The sequence below is a fragment of the Mytilus galloprovincialis genome, chromosome 11 (assembly GCF_965363235.1).
Source record: "Mytilus galloprovincialis chromosome 11, xbMytGall1.hap1.1, whole genome shotgun sequence".
NCBI lineage: Eukaryota > Metazoa > Mollusca > Bivalvia > Mytilida > Mytilidae > Mytilus > Mytilus galloprovincialis.
The window spans coordinates 61,588,227-61,609,404 of NC_134848.1; the positions used below are offsets into that span (position 1 = coordinate 61,588,227).

Consider the following 21,178-nt stretch of genomic DNA (forward strand, 5'->3'; position numbering starts at 1 on the left):
AATTATGCATAAAGTGATATAACTCATTATCCATACATATTATAAGACCTTGCATCTTTTGATTTGAGGTCCTTAGTTTGTGACCTTGAAAATAAGCTCAAGGTCATTGGTTAATAGGATGTTCTAGATTTTGACCTTTGCTTTAAATTCATATTTATACATCATAAAGCCATAGGAACTGACATTTTATACTGATTTTTAATATTTTTATATCAAAATAGATCTTTACCGGTGGAAAGACCTTGAATTGTTCTCTGAACAATTGGTTTTTAATTTTTTTTTTTTTCTTCCGCCAAATTTTGTTCTTGCGATAAATATTTGTTTCGCAATATGTCGCTTAGATATTTGGTATATGATATTGAACAGTTTATGGTTTTGAAATTTACTCTGTGTAACCGAATACTTTTCTGTGTAGGAGTTATCTCCCCAAACACTGTTTTCCTTGTTTCCACTACTCCTTCGCAACCGTAAAATATTTTATAAAATTGCTCATTATATCCTTCGCATGATTTGTCCAATTTTGACCGAAGCAATATGAACGCTCCATATGGGAGTCAGTTCCCCTTTTGTATTTGAAATTTTGAAATGTATTTTAAACTGGAAAACCATAAGTGATAGAGACCCAGGGTCTTTTGATTTGAGATTCTTGGTCCCAAAAACTGAAAATAAGGTCAAGGTCAAAGGTCAAGGTCGTATTTTAGATTTTTATTTGTCTTTGATTTCCCTATAACTTTGGAATTATTATAGATACAGAAAATTCACATAGTGAAAAATGCTTGATACTTCAAGGGGCAACTTTGTGACATATGACTGTATTGGTTTTACCATTGTGTAAGGGGCATAATCCCCATTGATGGTTTATGTAAAGCCATTATTAGGCAAAACTCTTAATCAAAATGTCCATGACCCATTGGGTCTTTTGCAATGACATTGTGGAGCAATGACCTTGACAAAGGTCACAAGGTCAAAGGTCAAGGTCAAATTCTAAATTTTGACTTTTCATTATTTTGAGATTTTCTCTGAGTCTTAAAAGATATATATAAAAGAACAAGTGCAAAATGTTTGCTTTATTGTTATGAAGATATGTTACATTTGGTCTGATACAATTAAATGGCATCTTATTGGAGTTAGTGCCCCTGAAATGTCTTAATATAAGGTTATTTGATTATAACTTCAACTAAATTCATTACAAAGCCATATGACCTTCTACAAAAGGTAATGTGACATATAACCTTGAAAAAAGACAGCCGGAAGTGACCTTTTGAAAACCGGAAGTAGCTTTTTTTGCACTTTTTTCATATCTAAGTACTTAGATTCGATATATTTTGTAATTCAAATACATTCACTTATCACTTAAGACTAGAAGTAAATTTTTGTAAACCGGAAGTGGTGAATTATATCCTGGTTTACAGGCAAAAGTATATAAAAACTATATATTTTTGGAATCAGTGTGAAAGAAGCTACCATATGAGACCAAAAGTAACATTTACTTAACTGGAAGTAGCATATGATCTCCTTTAGTTCTCTTTCAAGCATATCAAAATCAGTCTGAAGAGACTAGCTTCTTTTCAAAATTTCTTTGATGTGGAAAGACCTTCAATTGTTCTCTGAACAATTGGTTTTTAATTGTCATTTTGTTTATTTTCTTTGGTTACATCTTCTGACATCAGACTCGGACTTCTCTTGAACGGAATTTTAATGTGCGTAGTGTTATACGTTTATTTTTCTACATTGGCTAGAGGTATAGGGGGAGGGTTGAGATCTCATAAACATGTTTAACCCCGTCGCATTTTTGCGCCTGTCCCAAATCAGGAGCCTCTGGCCTTTGTTAGTCTTGTATTATTTCAATTTCAGTTTCTTGTGTATAATTTGGAGTTTAGTATGGCGTTCATTATCACTGAACTAGTATATTGTTGTTTAGGGTCCAGCTGAAGGACGCCTCCGGGTGCGAGAATTTCTACTTAGACGACTTGTTGGTGACCTTCTGTTGTTGTTTTTTCTATGGTCGGGTTGTTATCTCTTTGACACATTCCCCATTTCCATTCTCAATTTTATTTAAGCTACCTCTTCACAATTGGAACCAAATAAAAAACCTGATTATAAATTATTCAAATAAGACCTTTGAAAATAGTGGATTAAGCTTCTTTTGGAGTGTAAAAAAATGGTGTAAGTATTTAATAATATATATGCTTATATTGTTGATTACGAACCTGTTCAAAAGATTGTTTTTCAACTCTAAATCATCTTTGCCTCATAATCGTATTAAGAAAAAATTATACACCTTATTCAATGTGCATTTATTGAAGCTGTGAAATGTACGTTTTGGTTACAAGGAATATCAAAGGGATGTATGCAGGGTTTTCACATTGGAGAAGTTTCTTTTTCGGCTACTCTTTCGCAAAAACAATGAAATGTTCGCCAACTAACAATTAACATATACATATTTGTCTTTAAAATTTTCATTTTTCCTGACAAAAAATATTAGTTTGCCCCAATTATTTGCATATTATATTTTTTTTTCAATCTACATCATTGCAATGAATAAACACGAAGCATTTAGTTTTCAAAAGATACTTAAAAATTAAATATAGATCCGGAAATCATAACCTTATTACTTTTGGAACACACTATTCATTTTGAGTAAGTTTATCGGATATATATTTTCCAGTCTAGATGTAGAATAAAGATATAAAAAGAGATTGTTCTAACGATTACATTTATGTCTTCGAAGCAAATGTTTTCTTTTCCGGACCATCTCAAAAAGAATAGTCGAGACGTAAAATCTAATACAATTATACTCGAAAAACGTGCGTTGCCAAAACGGTAGTACATTACTGGAAACCACTTCAAAAAAAAAGTTTATATAGTCGGAGATGCTTTGAACAGCCTTCGGCATAAAAACAGTTTCTTTACCGGACTATCGTTAAAAAGAAAACGAGGTAAAGCGCGCAAAACCTTTTTCATTTTTTTCAAACGTGTGGGTTGCAAAGTAGTAAATAAATCCTTTATGTAACATGTAACGCAATTCAACCCCATCATTATGTAAAATAATAAAATCCAACTCTTTATTAATTATTCCATTTTTGCCAACAGCTATCAAAGAGGGACAAAAGATACCAGAGAGTTATTAAACTCTTAGATCTGAAGAAAAAAGACACACACTGACAACGCAATGGCTAAAAAAGAAGGGGAAAAAAACCAGACAAATAAAAGTACACAATAAACAACATGAAAAACAAAAGACTAAGCAACACGAACCCGGCCAAAAACTTTGGTTGATCTCACGTGCTTCAGAAAGGTTAGCAGATTCTGCTCCACATGTGGCACTCGTCATGCTGCTCGTGTTATTACAAACCCACTAAATATAAAATGCACTCAGCTGATTATTGACTTTCTGTTAAAATCGTAACGAGTTCAAGGTGAAATCGAGTATTGTCTGATCAGGTAAAGTCCGAGAAACCTGTAACAAGTAAACAAGATGGATCAAATCGAAAATTATTTCGTCAATAAAGAATTTAAATCACGGATATGTTGTTAACCGTGCCCGGAAATTAAGAAACAATCCTAGTAAAATAATGAATTATATAAATAAACTTATTCTTATAGGTTATCAACCTGTGGTCAGATCGTTAAGGATGGCATATTATGTTACAAATCTTGATTCACTCATAGGCTCTTTGCAGTGGAAATAAAGACAAATTTATTCTAAAACCTGTTGTTTGAAGATGCGGGCTATGTTCGCCTTGTATTTTTCAGGATTGAATGTTACTAAAGCCCTAACGAGAGAGATTGTTCGTAATTCCATATGCTGATGAAATAATCTTTAAATCAGTTTAATTGAGGTCTGGAACTGGCATGGCATTAACTGCTAGTATTTCTTTGTTAATTTGTTTACAATTGTCATTTTTCGTAGTTTCCTTTGTCACCTATTCTGACATCGGAATCATATTTTATTTATACTGACTTTTACTGTGTGTTTTTTACTCAACATTTGATGATAGTATAGGGGAGGGCTCATATCTCACAAATATAAAAAAAAAAAAGAAGACGTCGTATGATTGCGAATGAGACAACTCGTCGACCTTAAGCAATGAACAAAGCATACCGCATAGTCAGCTATAAACGGCCATCAATGACAAATGTTGCACAATTCAAACGAAAATAAAATTCCAAACGGCCTAATGAATGTACAAAAAAGAACTAACACAAATACGTAACACACAACAAATGAAAACCAATAAATTACTGACTCCTGATTTTGGACAGAAACATCCATACATTATTTATTCAGGTCTGTCAGGATCTTCTGTCCTTTGCTAGTTGATGTTTGTCTTTCACTTTGAGTTAATTTATATGTTTATGAATTTAATATAATGTCCATTTTCACGTCACTTATAATAATAGGGTATGAATTGTGTATCTATATAAACATGATGCATATCAAATATAAGGTTACATTCTAATGGTTCTAGTTTCATGCCTTTTTGGCTGTCTAAAGTGCTCAAACCCTAAATTCATAGTATGTGTTTAAGGTCCTATTGCGTGATTTCTTTATCACAAATAGTTGTTGGCTTTCAACTATCCTTCAGTGACTGCGAGAACACTATAATCGTACTGTGTGTGTTAAGTTGACCCGTTAACACTATATGTACACGGATTTTTTTTTATACATTTCTTTAATTTAATGTTATACTTCTTTTGATATATGTACAAATTATGTTGATATATATGTTGTGTACAAGTTATCTTTTTGTACAAATTATAATTTGTACGAAAAATGTGTACAAATTATAATTTGTATTTTGCCTTTGTACAAATTGTAATTTGTACAAAAAGTGCAAAAATTTGACTTACATTCACTTATAACTTGTACAATAGTTTATTTTATGGACTTTACTAAATACAGAAATACCCAGATGGAGACAGGAGATTTAAAATATACATGTCCATGATTGTCAGTTTATTCTGATAGTTCTTCCATAACAATTCTGTTATAATAATAGAAATTTTCCCCCAGTGACAATTTTGATGGTGCAATACGTTTGTCCCAAGTGACAATTCAGATCGTATAATAGAAATTGGTCCCAGTGACACTTCTGACAGTATGATAGAAATAAGCCCTATTGACAATTCTGACTAGTATAAGAGAAATTGGCCACAGTGAAAATTCTGATTGCATACTAGAAATTGGTTCCAGTGACAATTCTGATAGTATAACAGAATTAGCCCTAGTGACAATTTTGATAGCATAAAAAGTAAAATCACAAAAAAACCGAGGAAAATTTAAAAAGGAAAGTTCCTAATCAAATGGCAAAATCAAATGATAAAACACATCAAACGAATGGATAACAACTTTCATATTCCTGTCTTGGTAGAGTCATTTTTAAATGTAGATCATGGTGGATTGAATCTGGTTTTATAGTGCTTAACCTCTCACTTGTATGACTGTCGCGTCAAATTCATTTACAACGATGCGTGAACAAAACAGACATAATATGTAAATTGTCAAAAATGTGTACAGCAGTCATCACTGTGGCATAATGAAAATCACATCATCAATATGTCTGAAAGTGAAATTAAATAATCTGGTTTCTTTGATAATAGAAATTGGCCCCAGTGACAATTCAGATAGTATGATAGAAATTCGCCTCATTGACAATTCTGGTAGTACGATTGTGCCCCAACTGATCCTTAAAATATCTAAGGTATATTTATTGCAGCTGGAGAATTTTGGTACTGCGTTGTTGCCCATCATACCAAACTAAGCAGGTTAACATACCATACTATGTGGAAAATGGTGATATACTGTCAGCAGGGTTAAAGAACATCAGTTGTTCGACCTGTTAGTCAAATGCGTTTTGTTTAAATATACTTTTTCACTTTTTTGGTCTTTTGGAATATGTTGTTTGTGCTGTTTTTAGACCCTTCTACAACGAAATTGTTTTACATGCACACGTATAAAAATTGCGGTTTTTAGCCAACGCAATCATAGGTTTGAACGTAGTTTCCAATTTAGACTCGTATATATATATATATTGTCAATTTTGATGATCCAATACCTATTAGGTTTACTGGTTGGTAGATTCTGATAGACTCTCTCTCTATATATATATATATAACCTGAAGATTGTTATTTAAACATGAAAGTACTAGTGAATTAAAACTATTCATACCGGAAATGTTGGATTTTTTAGTAATCTATATATATTTCTATACACAAGAACATTTATTATAGTGATCTTATATATATATATATATATATATATATATATATATATATATATATATATATATATATATATACAAACAAGTCTAAACAAGTGACAAACCATACAATATACATGTCCACTGGATCTAAGAGTGATATAGATACAAGGTTAATGCAAATATTTATATAAGTCTGAAAATTACACCAAACAGTGTTAGAGTTAGATTTTATACTGACAAATTTTTGTCCGTCCCTCAGCGGGATTCGAACTCACACCTTTGATACACTACAGCACCAATCGCTTAGCCTCATGTCCAGCGCTCTAGACCACTCGATCACATCCGCTATATAAAAATATAACTTCAATAGTCGTAGTGTTACCTTGTCACGGAAGGTGAATCTAGAGATAGACATGAGACACGTGTTTTTTAAGCGTGTGTAGATGTTATATTATTATTTTCATACACAATGTATTTATCATTTGTCAGCAATCTAACTCAACAATTTTTTATATATCATATAGGATCATGATTCATTTCATTATACAGTCACTAGAAATAAGTATATTTTACAAACAAGTCTAAACAAGTGACAAACCATACAATATACATGTCCACTGGATCTAAGAGTGATATAGATACAAGGTTAATGCAAATATTTATATAAGTCTGAAAATTACACCAAACAGTGTTAGAGTTAGATTTTATACTGACAAATTTTTGTCCGTCCCTCAGCGGGATTCGAACTCACACCTTTGATACACTACAGCACCAATCGCTTAGCCTCATGTCCAGCGCTCTAGACCACTCGACCACATCCGCTATATAAAAATATAACTTCAATAGTCGTAGTGTTACCTTGTCACGGAAGGTGAATCTAGAGATAGACATGAGACACGTGTTTTTTAAGCGTGTGTAGATGTTATATTATTATTGTATCTATATCACTCTTAGATCCAGTGGACATGTATATTGTATGGTTTGTCACTTGTTTAGACTTGTTTGTAAAATATACTTATTTCTAGTGACTGTATAATGAAATGAATCATGATCCTATATGATATATAAAAAATTGTTGAGTTAGATTGCTGACAAATGATAAATACATTGTGTATGAAAATAATAATATAACATCTACACACGCTTAAAAAACACGTGTCTCATGTCTATCTCTAGATTCACCTTCCGTGACAAGGTAACACTACGACTATTGAAGTTATATTTTTATATAGCGGATGTGGTCGAGTGGTCTAGAGCGCTGGACATGAGGCTAAGCGATTGGTGCTGTAGTGTATCAAAGGTGTGAGTTCGAATCCCGCTGAGGGACGGACAAAAATTTGTCAGTATAAAATCTAACTCTAACACTGTTTGGTGTAATTTTCAGACTTATATATATATATATATATATATATATATATATATATATATATATATATATATATATATATATATATATAGTGTCTAAAAATAGCAACAATCAACATTCAATCTATCTAGGTGTGGATCAGTTTGTAAATAAACTGATGCAGTTACTAAATTAAATTTGATATATATATATATACGAGTCTAAATTGAAAACTACGTTCTAACCTATGAACGTAATTTGAACAAAACGCATTTAACTAAAAGGTCGAACAAAACGCATTTGACTAACAGGTCGAACAACTGATGTTCTTAAACCCTGCTGACTGCCATTGGAGATTGCCAAATAAAATTGATCACGAGATGTAACAAAATGGATCCTAATATAAATTTAATACTAAACAGAAAACTTGTGGCCAAGATGTAATGCCACAAACACAAGGTGTCAATATTTTTTTCGTACACCAGATCTAGATTTCGACAATATATGTCTCTTCAGTGATGTTAGGGATCGAAACGGTATTTGGAAGGCCATATAATTTACCCTCAATTTCAGATACTCTTGAATTTTAAGAGTCAATATAGGATGAATGGATCATATAAACCGAAGGGAAAATATGATACAAGCCCAAACGAAAAAATATAAACGAGTCTAAATTGAAAACTACGTTCAAACCTATGATTGCGTTGGATAAAAACCGCAATTTTTATACGTGTGCATGTAAAACAAATTTCGTTGTAATATATATATATATATATATATATATGACTTTTATGTTGTGTTAACATTATATTGTGTATTATTTAAAGCATGAACAGATCGGAAATAATGTTCACTGTTCATGTTCAATACCATGTACAATACAACACCAAGGTAACTGGACTGTGACACTTTCAAATGACATCAAACAACCTGTGACGTCATGTGATTCGGTGCGATTACGATTTTTGACGTTATTTTCTCTTTTTATTTTCGTTCTTTCATAATTACCGATAAAAAGATACACAATAATTGTGTTGATACCGACTTTATTTCTGTAAAAAAGCAGGTGAGATAACACCTTATATATTTTACCAGGATAAATTCAGTATCAAAACAAAAATTCTATATTCACTGACTTAGTTCCTTTTCATTAAGGCATAGTAATGTTTTGCTATCAGTTTTATTACAATTTTATTATTTTTGTCAATATATTATTTGTACAAATTGAATTGAATTGTTTATCTCGTTTATCAATTCTAATATATGCAACAATTTTTTTCTCACTGTTTGATTTTATTCTTGTTTCTGTTTTTTGTCAAATTTTTTTTTTTTTTTTTTGCATAGTTTTATCATGTTTATATGTCAAATTTTCTAAACGCTATTTAGGTTTATCACTTTAAAAAAAAACAAGAGATGAATCTTATTTTCAGACACAGACCAATCTGTCTATAGAACATCAAAAGAGGTAAGTCGTTAGCTTTATACATATCTTTACAAATCCGAATTTTTAGACATAAAGAAAAGTCATTCAGTTTTCTTTATCATTCTAACATGTGTTCAAAAAGAAAAGCGAAAGATACAAAAGGAATACTCAAATTCCAAAACCGATAAACAAACTGACCATGCCATCGCAAAAAAAAACGGAAAACTACGAATGGACACACAACAGTAAACACGACACAACATAGAAAGCTATTTGGGTTTTAAGGTGTTTCTGAATGTAGATGAACCCTGATTAACACTTGTCACCTGTCGTTTTGCTCATCGAAGTGAAACCTGGCGAAAAGTCGGAACTGTCAACCACAGAAGACGGCATCGCCTACCATATCCTTTGTCATCTGTGAAATTATTCTATAACAGTCAACCTACTCGTTATAGGCGTTCGTAAAGTTTTCGTAGAATTGATTTCAACTTCACCACATATAACTATAGGTTATGAGCTAAGTCGTCCTTGGAAGTAGCAACACTAATCCACGAAAATCATGAAAGGAGATACAAGCTCTTGAATATCGTATCAACATGGAGATATGTAATCTTCATATGAAGGTGATGATGGAATGTTGTTATGTAAAAATGGAATAAAGTAAACTAACAAAATGTATCAAACTCAAGAGGAAACTCCAAACGAAATGTACCTTATCAAATGATAAAATAAAAGGCTCATTTGAACCAATTGTACTGCATCAAATACCTATTCGAAAAATAGAGAAAAAAAATCAGTCAATCAACATGGATTTGTTTATTTGTGCCTATGGTCATTAAATAGTTCAACAAAAATGCAGTCGTGACAGAGAGCATCTTGTGTTTTCCCTGTCTTGTATTTGATAAGTTACATACATTATCTAACAGTATATTTTTTTAATTAACGAGCCAAATATTTCATGTACATAAGATTGATCAGTGCCATTTGAATTAAAACTGTTGGGAGTCAAATGTATTACCGAAGTATAATGGCAAGGAAAACCAAACTTTCTCAGAAATGTTTCGACAAATCTTGAAAAGACCATACATGTCTTGAAGTTGTGTAAAACTACTTATTAATAGTCCCATTGCCATATATATTAAATTCCTCAATGTCAAGCATTAATGGTTACTTATTCTTACGTGGAAATAAAGTAGCAGTTATTGCATGTGAAAACTGTATATTATCCTGACCTGTGCTAGAAAATTCAACCTTTACACAGGCAAAATTTGCTCACATGAATTTCACATCAATCTCACGTGAAATTCACATGAAAAATTTCACGTGAGATTCACCTCAATCGAGCTTATACATGAAACTCACGTGAAAATTTTCATGTGAATTTCACGTGAATTGAGATTCACATGATTCTGATGTGAAATTTTTCACATGAATTTCACGTGAAATTTACAACAAAAAAATTTGATATTTTTCATGATTTTAATTAAATTTGAAAATTTATATGTTATTTGAATTACTCTATTTTAAAAATTCATGTGAATTTCACATGAAAAATTTTACGTGATTTTCATGTGAAATTCACATGAGTTTCACATGAGAATCACGTGAAACTCACAAAAATTGTTTTCACATGAGTTTCACGTATAAGCTCGTTTGAGGTGAAATTGATGTGAATTTCACGTGAGATTCACATGAATTTAAATTCACGTGAAATTTGCCTGTGTAATTGCATATAAGATATATCAAATAAAATGACATTACTCGATATAACCAACCTATATGACCGTGTCTTGACCTGTTGCATCAAATGGTGACGGAAGGCAGCATATACTGCATGATTTCCTGGCTCGTTGAATACATATACTTTGATAGAAAAGATAATATTAAAAAAACCCACAATCTACTATTTTCTTTCTTTACATATTTTGTAATTACATTTGGGATGATTTCATTGGCGCCAACTTTTAAAGGGAATAATTCATTATTAAATCAAAATTTTATTCGAAAAAATGAAAATAACAGAATTTGAAGAGAGATCATATTCTTATTTATGATTTAAAAGTTATAAAAGGAATACAAGAGTTTCAAACACACATGAATGTTAAAGGTCTACATGCCTTGTTATTTTAACATACTTTTAAAACTTATTTTAAGATACTTTTATCAAAGGTAAAAATTCAGATCATAGATGCATCTTTCTGATAGTTCTCTGTCACCTTTCCATAGAATTTCATATAATGGAATTTATGAGGACACATCTACAAGAACAAATAGAATTGCACCATTAAAACAGAATCAGTTAATGTGTGTATATCTTGCCCTTAACTATCATTATGCATGGATTAAAGGAAGAGCCCGTATAAACGTTTGCGTGTATATCTTGCCTGTAACTATCATTATGCATGTATTCTAGGAATAGTTCGTTTAAACGTATGCGTAATGAAACTGCCTATTCCAGAGGTGGATACGAAAAATTTCCAAAAATCTTGAAGAGTACATACAATCTACGACTCTTTCATCTTGCAATAATATTAAACATTTGACTTTTCTACACTTTACACAAGTATTTCCCATTTCAAACTAAAGGACACATTAGGAGAGATGGTATGGCGTTGTTTTATAAAACAAAAAAGCCAAGGTACGTAGATACATGTACAAGTATTTTGTCTTAGGGATGGATAAATCCTACTTTGTAAGGAATCACTCTATTTCAAACAAATAATATAAAAAAAACAGACATTATCTGATTGACAACACATTTGGTACGTGTGGACGACGTGTTTTTCAACAGACTATCGGCATTCCAAATTGAACCAATTGTGCCCCTCTTCTTGCCGACTTGTTTTCTTTATTATGATGAATCTGGCTTCATATAGGGACTTCTTAGGAAGAAAAAAAAAGAAGTAAAACATATCCTTTAACTTTACTTTTCGCTTTAAAGATGATGTTTTCTCACTAAATAATTCAAAATTTGGTGACTATATTGAATGCATTCATACCATCGAACTAGAGATAAAGGTACAACATATGCAGTTACTTCGGTCTCATATCTTGACTTACATCTAGAAATTGACAATTAGTGTCGGTTGAAAACAAAACTTTGCAACAAAAAAGATGATTTCAGCCTCCCAATTGTTAACTTTCCATTTCTAAGTAGCAACATCCCGACAGCGCCTACATACGGAGTATATATCTCCCAATTGATACGATATTCCCGTGCTTGTATTTCCTATTATGATTTTCTTGATAGAAGGTAGCTGCTCACAAGGAAGCTATTAAACTAAGAGTTCTAAATGGTGAAGTTGAAATCATCCCTTCGTTAATTTTACGGACGCCATCACGAGTTGGTTGACCGTTATGCAATAACCGTTTCACAGATGATATCGGATATGTTGTTTACGTCGTACCTCAATCCCCTTCCCTTTTCATTTATGTGACCTACCGAATTAGACTATTTACCGGGTTTGTAATAACATGAGCAACACGACGGGTGCCACATGTGGAGCAGAATCTGCTTACCCATCCAGAGCACCTGATATCACCCCAAGTTTTTATTTGGGCCTCGTATTGCTTAGTCTTTACATTTCTATGTTGTGTCATATGTACTATTATATGTCTGTTTGTGTTTTTCATTTTTAGCCATTGCGTTTTCAATTTATTTTCGATTTATGAGTTTGAATGTTCGTCTGGTATTTCCAACCCTCTTTTAGAATAATGAGTATGAAAAAAAAACATATACGGAATATATATTTGAAATAGGATGATCACTTTAGTTTTAAGACTACTTCATGATAGCGATGGGATATAATATTTACTGTTTTTCCGTTCTGTTCAAAATATGGAACGCTCAGAATTATATACCAAATTAGAGTTTGACCCGGATAAAGTAGTGCACTGAATATGGAAATATGATCATATGAAGAGGCATGCTGTCTGAAAGACACATTTTAGTTGCAAATGTTATTTCCATATTCATAATTGTCTCTTTGGTCCCTCGTTCGCCTCGACAGTTACGTTTCAAAAGTGGCCAGGGGATTATTGGTTGTGAGGTTAGTATAAGTACGTAGGCGCGTCCAGTCAGTGTCTTCTGCGTTCAATCCAAAGACTAGTACTCTTGTAGATATAATGTCAGGCTCGCTACATGTTAATTATATAAAAAAGAAGATGTGGTATGATTGCCAATGAGACGACTATCCACAAAAGACCAAAATGACACAGACAGTTACAACTATAGGTCACCGTACGGCCTTCAACAATGAGCAAAGCCCATACCGCATAGTCACCTATAAAAGGCCCCGATGAGACAATGTAAAACAATTCAAACGAGAAAACTAACGGCCTTATTTATGTAAACAAAATGAACGAAAAACAAATATGTAACACACAAACAAACGAGAACCACTGAATTACAGGCTCCTGACTTGGGACAGGCTCATACATAAATAATGTAGCGGGGTTAAGCATGTTAGTGCATGACATATTTGACATTGGAAGTTAAGCATCCAAATATCAATCATTCGAAAGTAGCTTAAATTTTATTTTTGGTACAGGAAATAATTTGAATATCGGAAGTCAAAGCGTCGCCTTGGTTAAAAGACGCCAATGGTAATACGGAGGGGCCGCTTATTGAAAATATTAATCGCAAAATAGGTGTTGTTGATCAAATTCTGTATAGGTCACAAACAGGCAAAAGGATCATGTCTATGTAAAATCCGGATTTGTGGAATTATAAAATGAAATTATATTATAAGTGCTAATTGACCAATTTGTCAAGACAACTGCTGGTTAAAGATTCACTTCTCAGTATTTAGTTACAGACAGGTCCTGATATAGTGATTTTCAGTTTGAGATCCTCTAGTTCTTCAAACTTCATACGTTTACATTTTTTTCAAAATGTATCGATGATAATTACTTGGTGAACTATGAAATTTACTTTTTCAAGCCAAGGTAGACGAGTGTTGTATGAAATATAGGAATACAAAGTGTCTGTTGAAAATTTTAGTCAAACAAAAGTAACAAGTTCGTTGTCAAAATAAAAAATGTCACTGTTATGACCGCTTTTTCCATCATTATTTTGGGTGGTTAATTTTTCAGTTATATACTTCCATCTACCTTGATCATTTTATGAAAGAATAATGAGGAATGCATGGGTAAATAGTTTTAAAAGCATAACATGTTTTTTAACCGTCGTCACTCAGTATACATTATAATATGATGTACAAGGTATATAATTTTCTTTCCCTCTCTCTTTTTATGGTCTTCAAATTGGTGCCTTATGTCGTCAATGACAGCTACACTCCTGCTCGTAAGCCCATTTTAGATTCAAAGATTGACTGACTCTCTGATAGGCACGCAATGTTTAGGGGAAAGAGCAAAGATTGGTTGGCCCGGAATCTACGCATGACAAACCATTCTGCCATATAATAGAAATTATGTTTCATATTCATCTTCTCCTAAATTCTACATATCCAAAGAACTTTCATTTATATGTCCCTTAATACTATTAAAGCTTTTATCATTGTTCCACTTTTAACGTTACCTATATATCCCCTTTTATAAATCCTGAATTATCTTGGACTTCGATAACATTTCCATTAAACAAATGAATACAGAACAATCCCTTATTCTAAAAAGAACATAAAAAGGGATTTTTTTTCATCAAAATATTTTGAAATGAATGAAAATAATATTTGTTTACATATTAAACGGAAGCGATACTTTCATTCAATGTTTCAATGTTTTATAAAGAGACAGATTGTGACCTCTAGTTTCGATATTTCTGAGATTGTAAGAAAAAGAAACCTCCCATATATGTTCCAACTCCAGGACCCCCATCCCCATGGATCCGTCACTGCTCCTCACCCAACAAATAAACCAAAAATGATAAAGTATAATAAAGACATAAAAGGTGTAATGAGGCGTTCATCTGCAACGTTTATTGGCAAATAATTGTCATAATCAAAACCATGAAAGATAACTCAAATCCCACGTGTGATATATATGGGATACATGTGTTTATACGTGATTTTGTGCCAGTGAACGTATTGGTTGGAATCTGGAAAACCACATAAGAAAAACATAAAAGTGCAAGATTGTTATCATTTTTGTCACGATAAATTAAATTTATATGAACAAAAATGCAAGTGTGTGCTTTCAAGAGTCTTTAAATACTTTGTTCAAACTGAAACGACGCATAAAATCAAATTCATTGGTTTGCACTTACCAGTCCTATCAGGTTAAGTCCGGCCGATAAGTGAAAAAATCCTCAAATAATGAGAAAAGCACCAAATTTTGCAGGATGGTACACTTTGGTGTACTTAGCAATATCAGCTATATACCTACTCTCAGAATTCAATATGGCGGCAACTTTCAAGATGGCCGCCATGCGTTCTTAAAAAATTTCCAGCATTGCACAAACTACAGTAGATTTGATGGGGGAAGCACACAATTCAACACATTTGAATGATTTTGTTTTGATATTTCTTTGAAATTCAAACGGACGGCTTTTTTAAAAATGGCCACCTTGAAAAAATGTAAATACAATGTATTCTTTTTTGAGAATTGACCTGAATTTAATTATTTTATTAAAGTAAAGTGATATTTAGTCTCTGTTCCAGTTCTGTCCTTTTGATTTTCCCTGGCTTGTCATTTCATATGCAAAGTAGTAGCTTTTATAAAAAGCTGCAGTAGTAGCATTCATTAAAGCTGCAATATTTTTTGTCCTAGGTCACACATAACAGCTGTGATTTGAGATTTATCTGCCGTAAGATATTATTCATTACCTATCTTATTTCTTGGTTTGCAAGATTTTGCAATTTGAGATATTATACTGTGATTTGAGAATTGTATAACCACAAATCAGTGAAATGGCCACAATTGAGGACAAGCAGGACAAGCAGGACAAGAATATTGAAATGGCAGAAACTTTATCACTTGAGGATATGGACAAACCAAAAGCTGAATGCACTTTAATAGAGGGCAACTCAGAAATGACTATTTAACAATTGTACCAAGATTTAGGAAATCAAATGCTCAAAGAACAGCTGAGATTGACCGCAATATGAAACAGAGCAAATCGCAAAGTGATAAAATATATTTTAATCTCATAACGATGCAAGTTGAACAGAAAGAGGCAAAAATACGAGGTTTACCCAATATGAACGTCTTTATTTAGTGCTCCGTGTTATTGTTTACAAAATATCAACAAAAGAAGATCAAGAACAATATTTAACTCTGCAAAGCACACATATCTGCATGACTTCATGAACAAATGTCAAGATACAAAAACAAGCCCAGCTTTGCCCCGCAATTCGCCCGTTATAACAGCTCATCTGACACTGACAACGATCAATCTTACTGTCCCACCCCAAAAGAATAAGTACGATGTCATCTAAAAATACCTCACCTTCACCATCACACGCCGCAAAAACAGAGAAATCTTTTGACGATCTATTCCAAATTCTTATAACCATCAAAGATAATCAGGAATCTATGAGAAATTCATTAAAACAAAGAATGACAAGTTTAGAAGAAAACTTTACCAGAGAAATCAAAGAGAACATGGACAAACTGAAATCTGAAATGACGCTAGAATTCGCACAAGTTGACAATAAATTTAAAGAACTTGAAACAAAGATGAAAGATATAGTATTTAAACTAACTCAAAATGTAAACATTAAAAATAGTGCGAATAGTGTTCACCCAAAGTTTGTGTTTAAAAATGTAAAACCGATCGATAACGAGAGTGAAGAAAGTTTAAAGGTATACGCTATCGGTCTAAACGTGCGTTAGAGCTTGACTGTGATGTATTGAAAGTTGAAAGGATCACCGCACACCTTAATCGGACCGCCGCAAGCCCCAATCAAAGACCAAAACTGTTAATCGTATCATTTGCTAATTGAGAAACAAAAGCAAGTTAAAAAACAACGAAAACTTTAGTAACATCTATATAGAGCCAGATCGCTCTAGGCGCGAACGGATGCAAGAAGCCAACATGCGGCGAATAGTGAAGGCTATCCCGGATCTTGAATTTAAAAACGGACGAATCGTTCAAAAAGAATATTGATTACTCGGCCAGCCAAATGACTTTGAATTAGAACTTTTAATAGTATGAAAACTTTGAAGTGAAACTCGTTTCTGATGTCATTTCTGATCACGATCTTCCATTGGCATCGAATTCAAATCGTCCGGATCATTCGTTTTTACAGTGTTCTGTTCAACTATCTGGATATTCAAAACTGAATTAAATAAACTTTGATAAAGAAGATCAAGCATCAGGGAATACGGGTAATTCACACAATTTTCTTAAAAGAAAATACAACGTCAAAAGTATCTCTGTGAACATTTACCCGAGCGAACGGTGCGTCGTAGCACTTAACGGCATTATATCATCTTCTATAATAATGATGAACAGATAGGAGCAATATATTAGCAACTTCAACAGTCTGAACACAAGGATAGTGGTACACAAATGTAAGCGCTTGGCGAAATTGACGGTCGGTCAGACCAATGAGAAATTCAATGCTGTGGTGAGACGGATGGATGAGCTGACAGCAAATGATGAAGGAGACACAGTTAAATTTGAAAGAGTTTGAACAGCAGTATACTTTCCAGAAGTTGCATCTGTTGTAAGTGAATTAGTGGAGAAGCGAAATTAAGAAGTAAAAATCGTTCATACCAGCACACAATTACAGAAACAATTGGCTACAGTATCATCCTTGTCGAGTAAATGGCAAATCTTCTTCCTCCAACATTTTTTAATCCAATTATGACAGCAGTGTCAGCTTCTGCAGCTCTAACAGGCTTGCTAACATAGCAAGCTGACTCCACTGACCAATCCAAGAAAGGGCAAATGACACCAAAAAAAAGAAGCATCAGCTCTTCTTCAGATTCCTCTATGGAACGAGAATATACAAGTGGCAAGAAAATTCTGGTGCAAGAAACCGGAGCCGAAGCTCCCACAAATGCAAATACTCAATGTGAGAGGATTCTTGACTTTGGGGGCGTTCATTTTGAACGGACTGTCAGTAGGGGAAAACAGGAAACAGTTGTGTAGTCTCTTAGATTGCCTGACTAATGTTGCCTTGTAGTACTCTCGCAAGGTAAACACTTATGATGATTCTAAGGCCTTAAGAAAAGCACCGAAGCAGCGCTTCAAGAAGATAGACATTCAGACCTGATTGAAACCGATGCATTCCTCCGATGATGTAAAGATAAAGATTCTCATGTAATAGAGAGGAACCCAGAAACGATCAAAGAGGCGTTTATAAACAATTGAAAACCTTTATATTTAACCAGATGGCGATATATGAACCAAACAGTGTCAATTATGCCAATCGACAAGTCTTCTTTACTGATGGCGTCGTATCAACGACCGATAAAGGAAATATGAAAATTCCTTTGGAAAATGTGGTACGTAACCTCAATCAAATTGTCACAAAACTAGCTGGTGTTATGCTTTCAACTAATCAGCTTAACCGTTGATTGGCCGATCAATATAACATTGGGCCTTCTGATCAATATAATCGTGAAAGATCACCAGATCAATAGAAGATCACCTGATAAATATACACGTGGAAGATCCCCATAGCTATACAATCGCGGATGATCGCCAGACAGATTTACATACAAGTGTAATGTCTATCGACCATCAACACCCCGACCAAGCCAAAGATTATATAGTCCCTAAGGACAACGGTCAGCATCTTCACGGTCAGATTCGAAAATATCAGTTATTTCAGACAACGGTCACCTTCATCAAGATACAGAACAAATCAAAGCACAACCCCAACACCGGAGTCTTTAAAGAACAACGGGCATATATAAATGTTCAATAGACTCACTTCAACATATATAAATGTTCAATAGACTCACTTCAACATATTTCACTCCAACAATTAAAACTGAAAGCGATTAAAGAACAATTACAACAACATCTTGCATATTGGTTAACATTTTGATTTCATTATTTGTTATTGTATATGCAACCATATTTCAAACGTATGCGTTCTAGTAGTAACCCTACTATTTTATTTATATTTAGAAATTAGTTGATAACAAATTTAAAAACATGAATAACATTTTTAAGGATCAATACTTAAATTTCCGAAATAATTTTAAATAGCTTGCGGACATTCTTGATATTTATAACGTTTTTCCTCCATTTTGAAAATGGCAGCCATATTGGATTTTTCTGAATGGGTCCATAGCTAGAATCAAAGGGTATACTACCAAGAACTACTGTACAAAGTTTCATGCTTTCCTCATCAAGTGAGCAATTCTGTTCTATATATGCACCAATCCGACTACGTACGTATACGTCATTTTATTGAAAATCTCTAATAGAGCGTACTAGTTCCTGGAAGTTTGATTGAACAAAACCAGGTACTTTCTGTTAACAACGGGGCAACTGTGCCATCCTAGCGAGACTTTATATACTTCGAATTCCTTATTATGCAAATGAAACTTTAAAAAAGTTTCGCAAGGTTCTACAGGATCTCAAGTTTCCAGGCTTTACTTTAATACCGAAACTACCCACATATTTAACCTACTGACAAAGATACAGCTATGCGTAGTAAATATTTTGTTTCTTTTATGTTCTTTCTGACAATGCCTAAATAAGTGTTACTAATCATATTTGGTGAAGAGCCAGCCTTAGCGTGTCGATTGAAATTGGATCAATAATTTGTGAACTTTGATTCAACAGAAAATCAACTTGTAATAATACGGAAAACAAATGTGAAGACTTAAATCAACCAGTATTCGGCCATATCCTTGCAGTGATATTTGTTTTTAAATAAATTGACAAGAAGGAAAATAAATATCTGTTCCTTCAGATTGGTGGGAGATATTATGAACATAATTGTGTAAATCGTGATACAAGCATGACATTTGGTATAAAGGGTGACTAAACGATACTTAAAAAAAATCAGCTGTTGGCCATAAAAAAATCCATTTTTTTCAAGATGGCCACCGCTTATTTTGCAAATGGCGTCACATCCAATAGGCTACATTCCGTAAATCCTTTGAAAGCTGTGTTATAGGTTCATTCCAAATTAGGTTTTGATAAACATAAATTACAGTTCCTAAAGTACAATAGTACATTGCATAAATGACGAAAAAGTGACTTCCGGTTCCAAAATGGTGGCAAAAACGTTGAAATGTTTAGATTTTGTAATTCATTTGAAAGCTGCGTTTAAGGTATAATCCAAAGTAAGTTTTGATAAAACGTAAATACTTAAAGTTCTTTGATATTTCTTCTGGTCTTCCTCTAGCTTGTGCAACCAAGAAATTAAAACATTTCATAAAATAGTAAATGATCTTTGTAGTAAGGCGAGAATGTTTATTTCTCAGAGCAAAAAGACTCTTTCCTAGGGTTTTCTTGACATGATTACTATCTGAAAGCTTTATTATTGACTTGTCTACTTTATTTCTCAGTCTGGCTATGGTTGTAGCATCCTCATCTCCAACTATCGTCATAATGTTTGTACCTTTAATTCTTGCATCTGCTACCATTTGTACCACCATGTCAGCTTCCATTGCTTTGGAACTCCCACTGTAATTCTTTCTGCAAGTATGTACTTTAGGTATCTTTTTCATCCTTCTAGCTGTCACACATACTCTGCATGTTCTTGATCTTAAACTATAATCTAAAATTAATGACTTGTTCTTGTCCTGATTAAGCATGCTGGAAATGTGTAAAATTGAGAATGGAAATGGGGAATGTGTCAAAGCGACAACAACCCTACCATAGAGCAGACAACAGACGAATTAAGGCCACAATAGGGTCTTCAATGTAGCGTGAAACCTGCATGAGTGACTAGATATAAAAGAACCACTAATCAATATGAATTTCAATTTATATTTATAAGAAGACTAAATAATTTCTTTCAATAAAATTGAAGAACTACTGTAATTTCTGAAATTATTGCATTGTTTTTATTATTGCGCAAAATTGCGACAGGTTTAGTAATATATAGCAATACTTCAAATTTATTATAATTTATTTATATGTAAAAAAGGAATTTTCTCAACATTGCAAAAATTTAAATAACATTTTAGTCTAAATTAATAAAATCGCAATAATAGATAAATGCACTCAACAATTTCTGAATTTACAATTCCTCACACTCCAAAATCATTTCTGTTAACTTACTCTTTCGTCATACTTTTCTCTTTCTCTGTCCATTCCTTCATCGATTTCT

At 33.0% G+C, this 21,178-nt stretch overlaps 1 protein-coding gene across 2 annotated transcripts in view; it reads left to right on the top strand.

Annotated features, from left to right (window-relative positions):
• Positions 1-21,178, top strand: part of LOC143052547 (GTPase IMAP family member 7-like) — a 64,515-nt gene that overhangs the window by 18,063 nt on the left and 25,274 nt on the right. For both annotated transcript variants that reach the window (XM_076225602.1, XM_076225603.1), the window contains exon 3: positions 8,983-9,017. In XM_076225602.1, the coding sequence (XP_076081717.1) occupies positions 8,983-9,017 (35 nt within the window). The remainder of the gene's footprint in view (positions 1-8,982; positions 9,018-21,178) is intronic.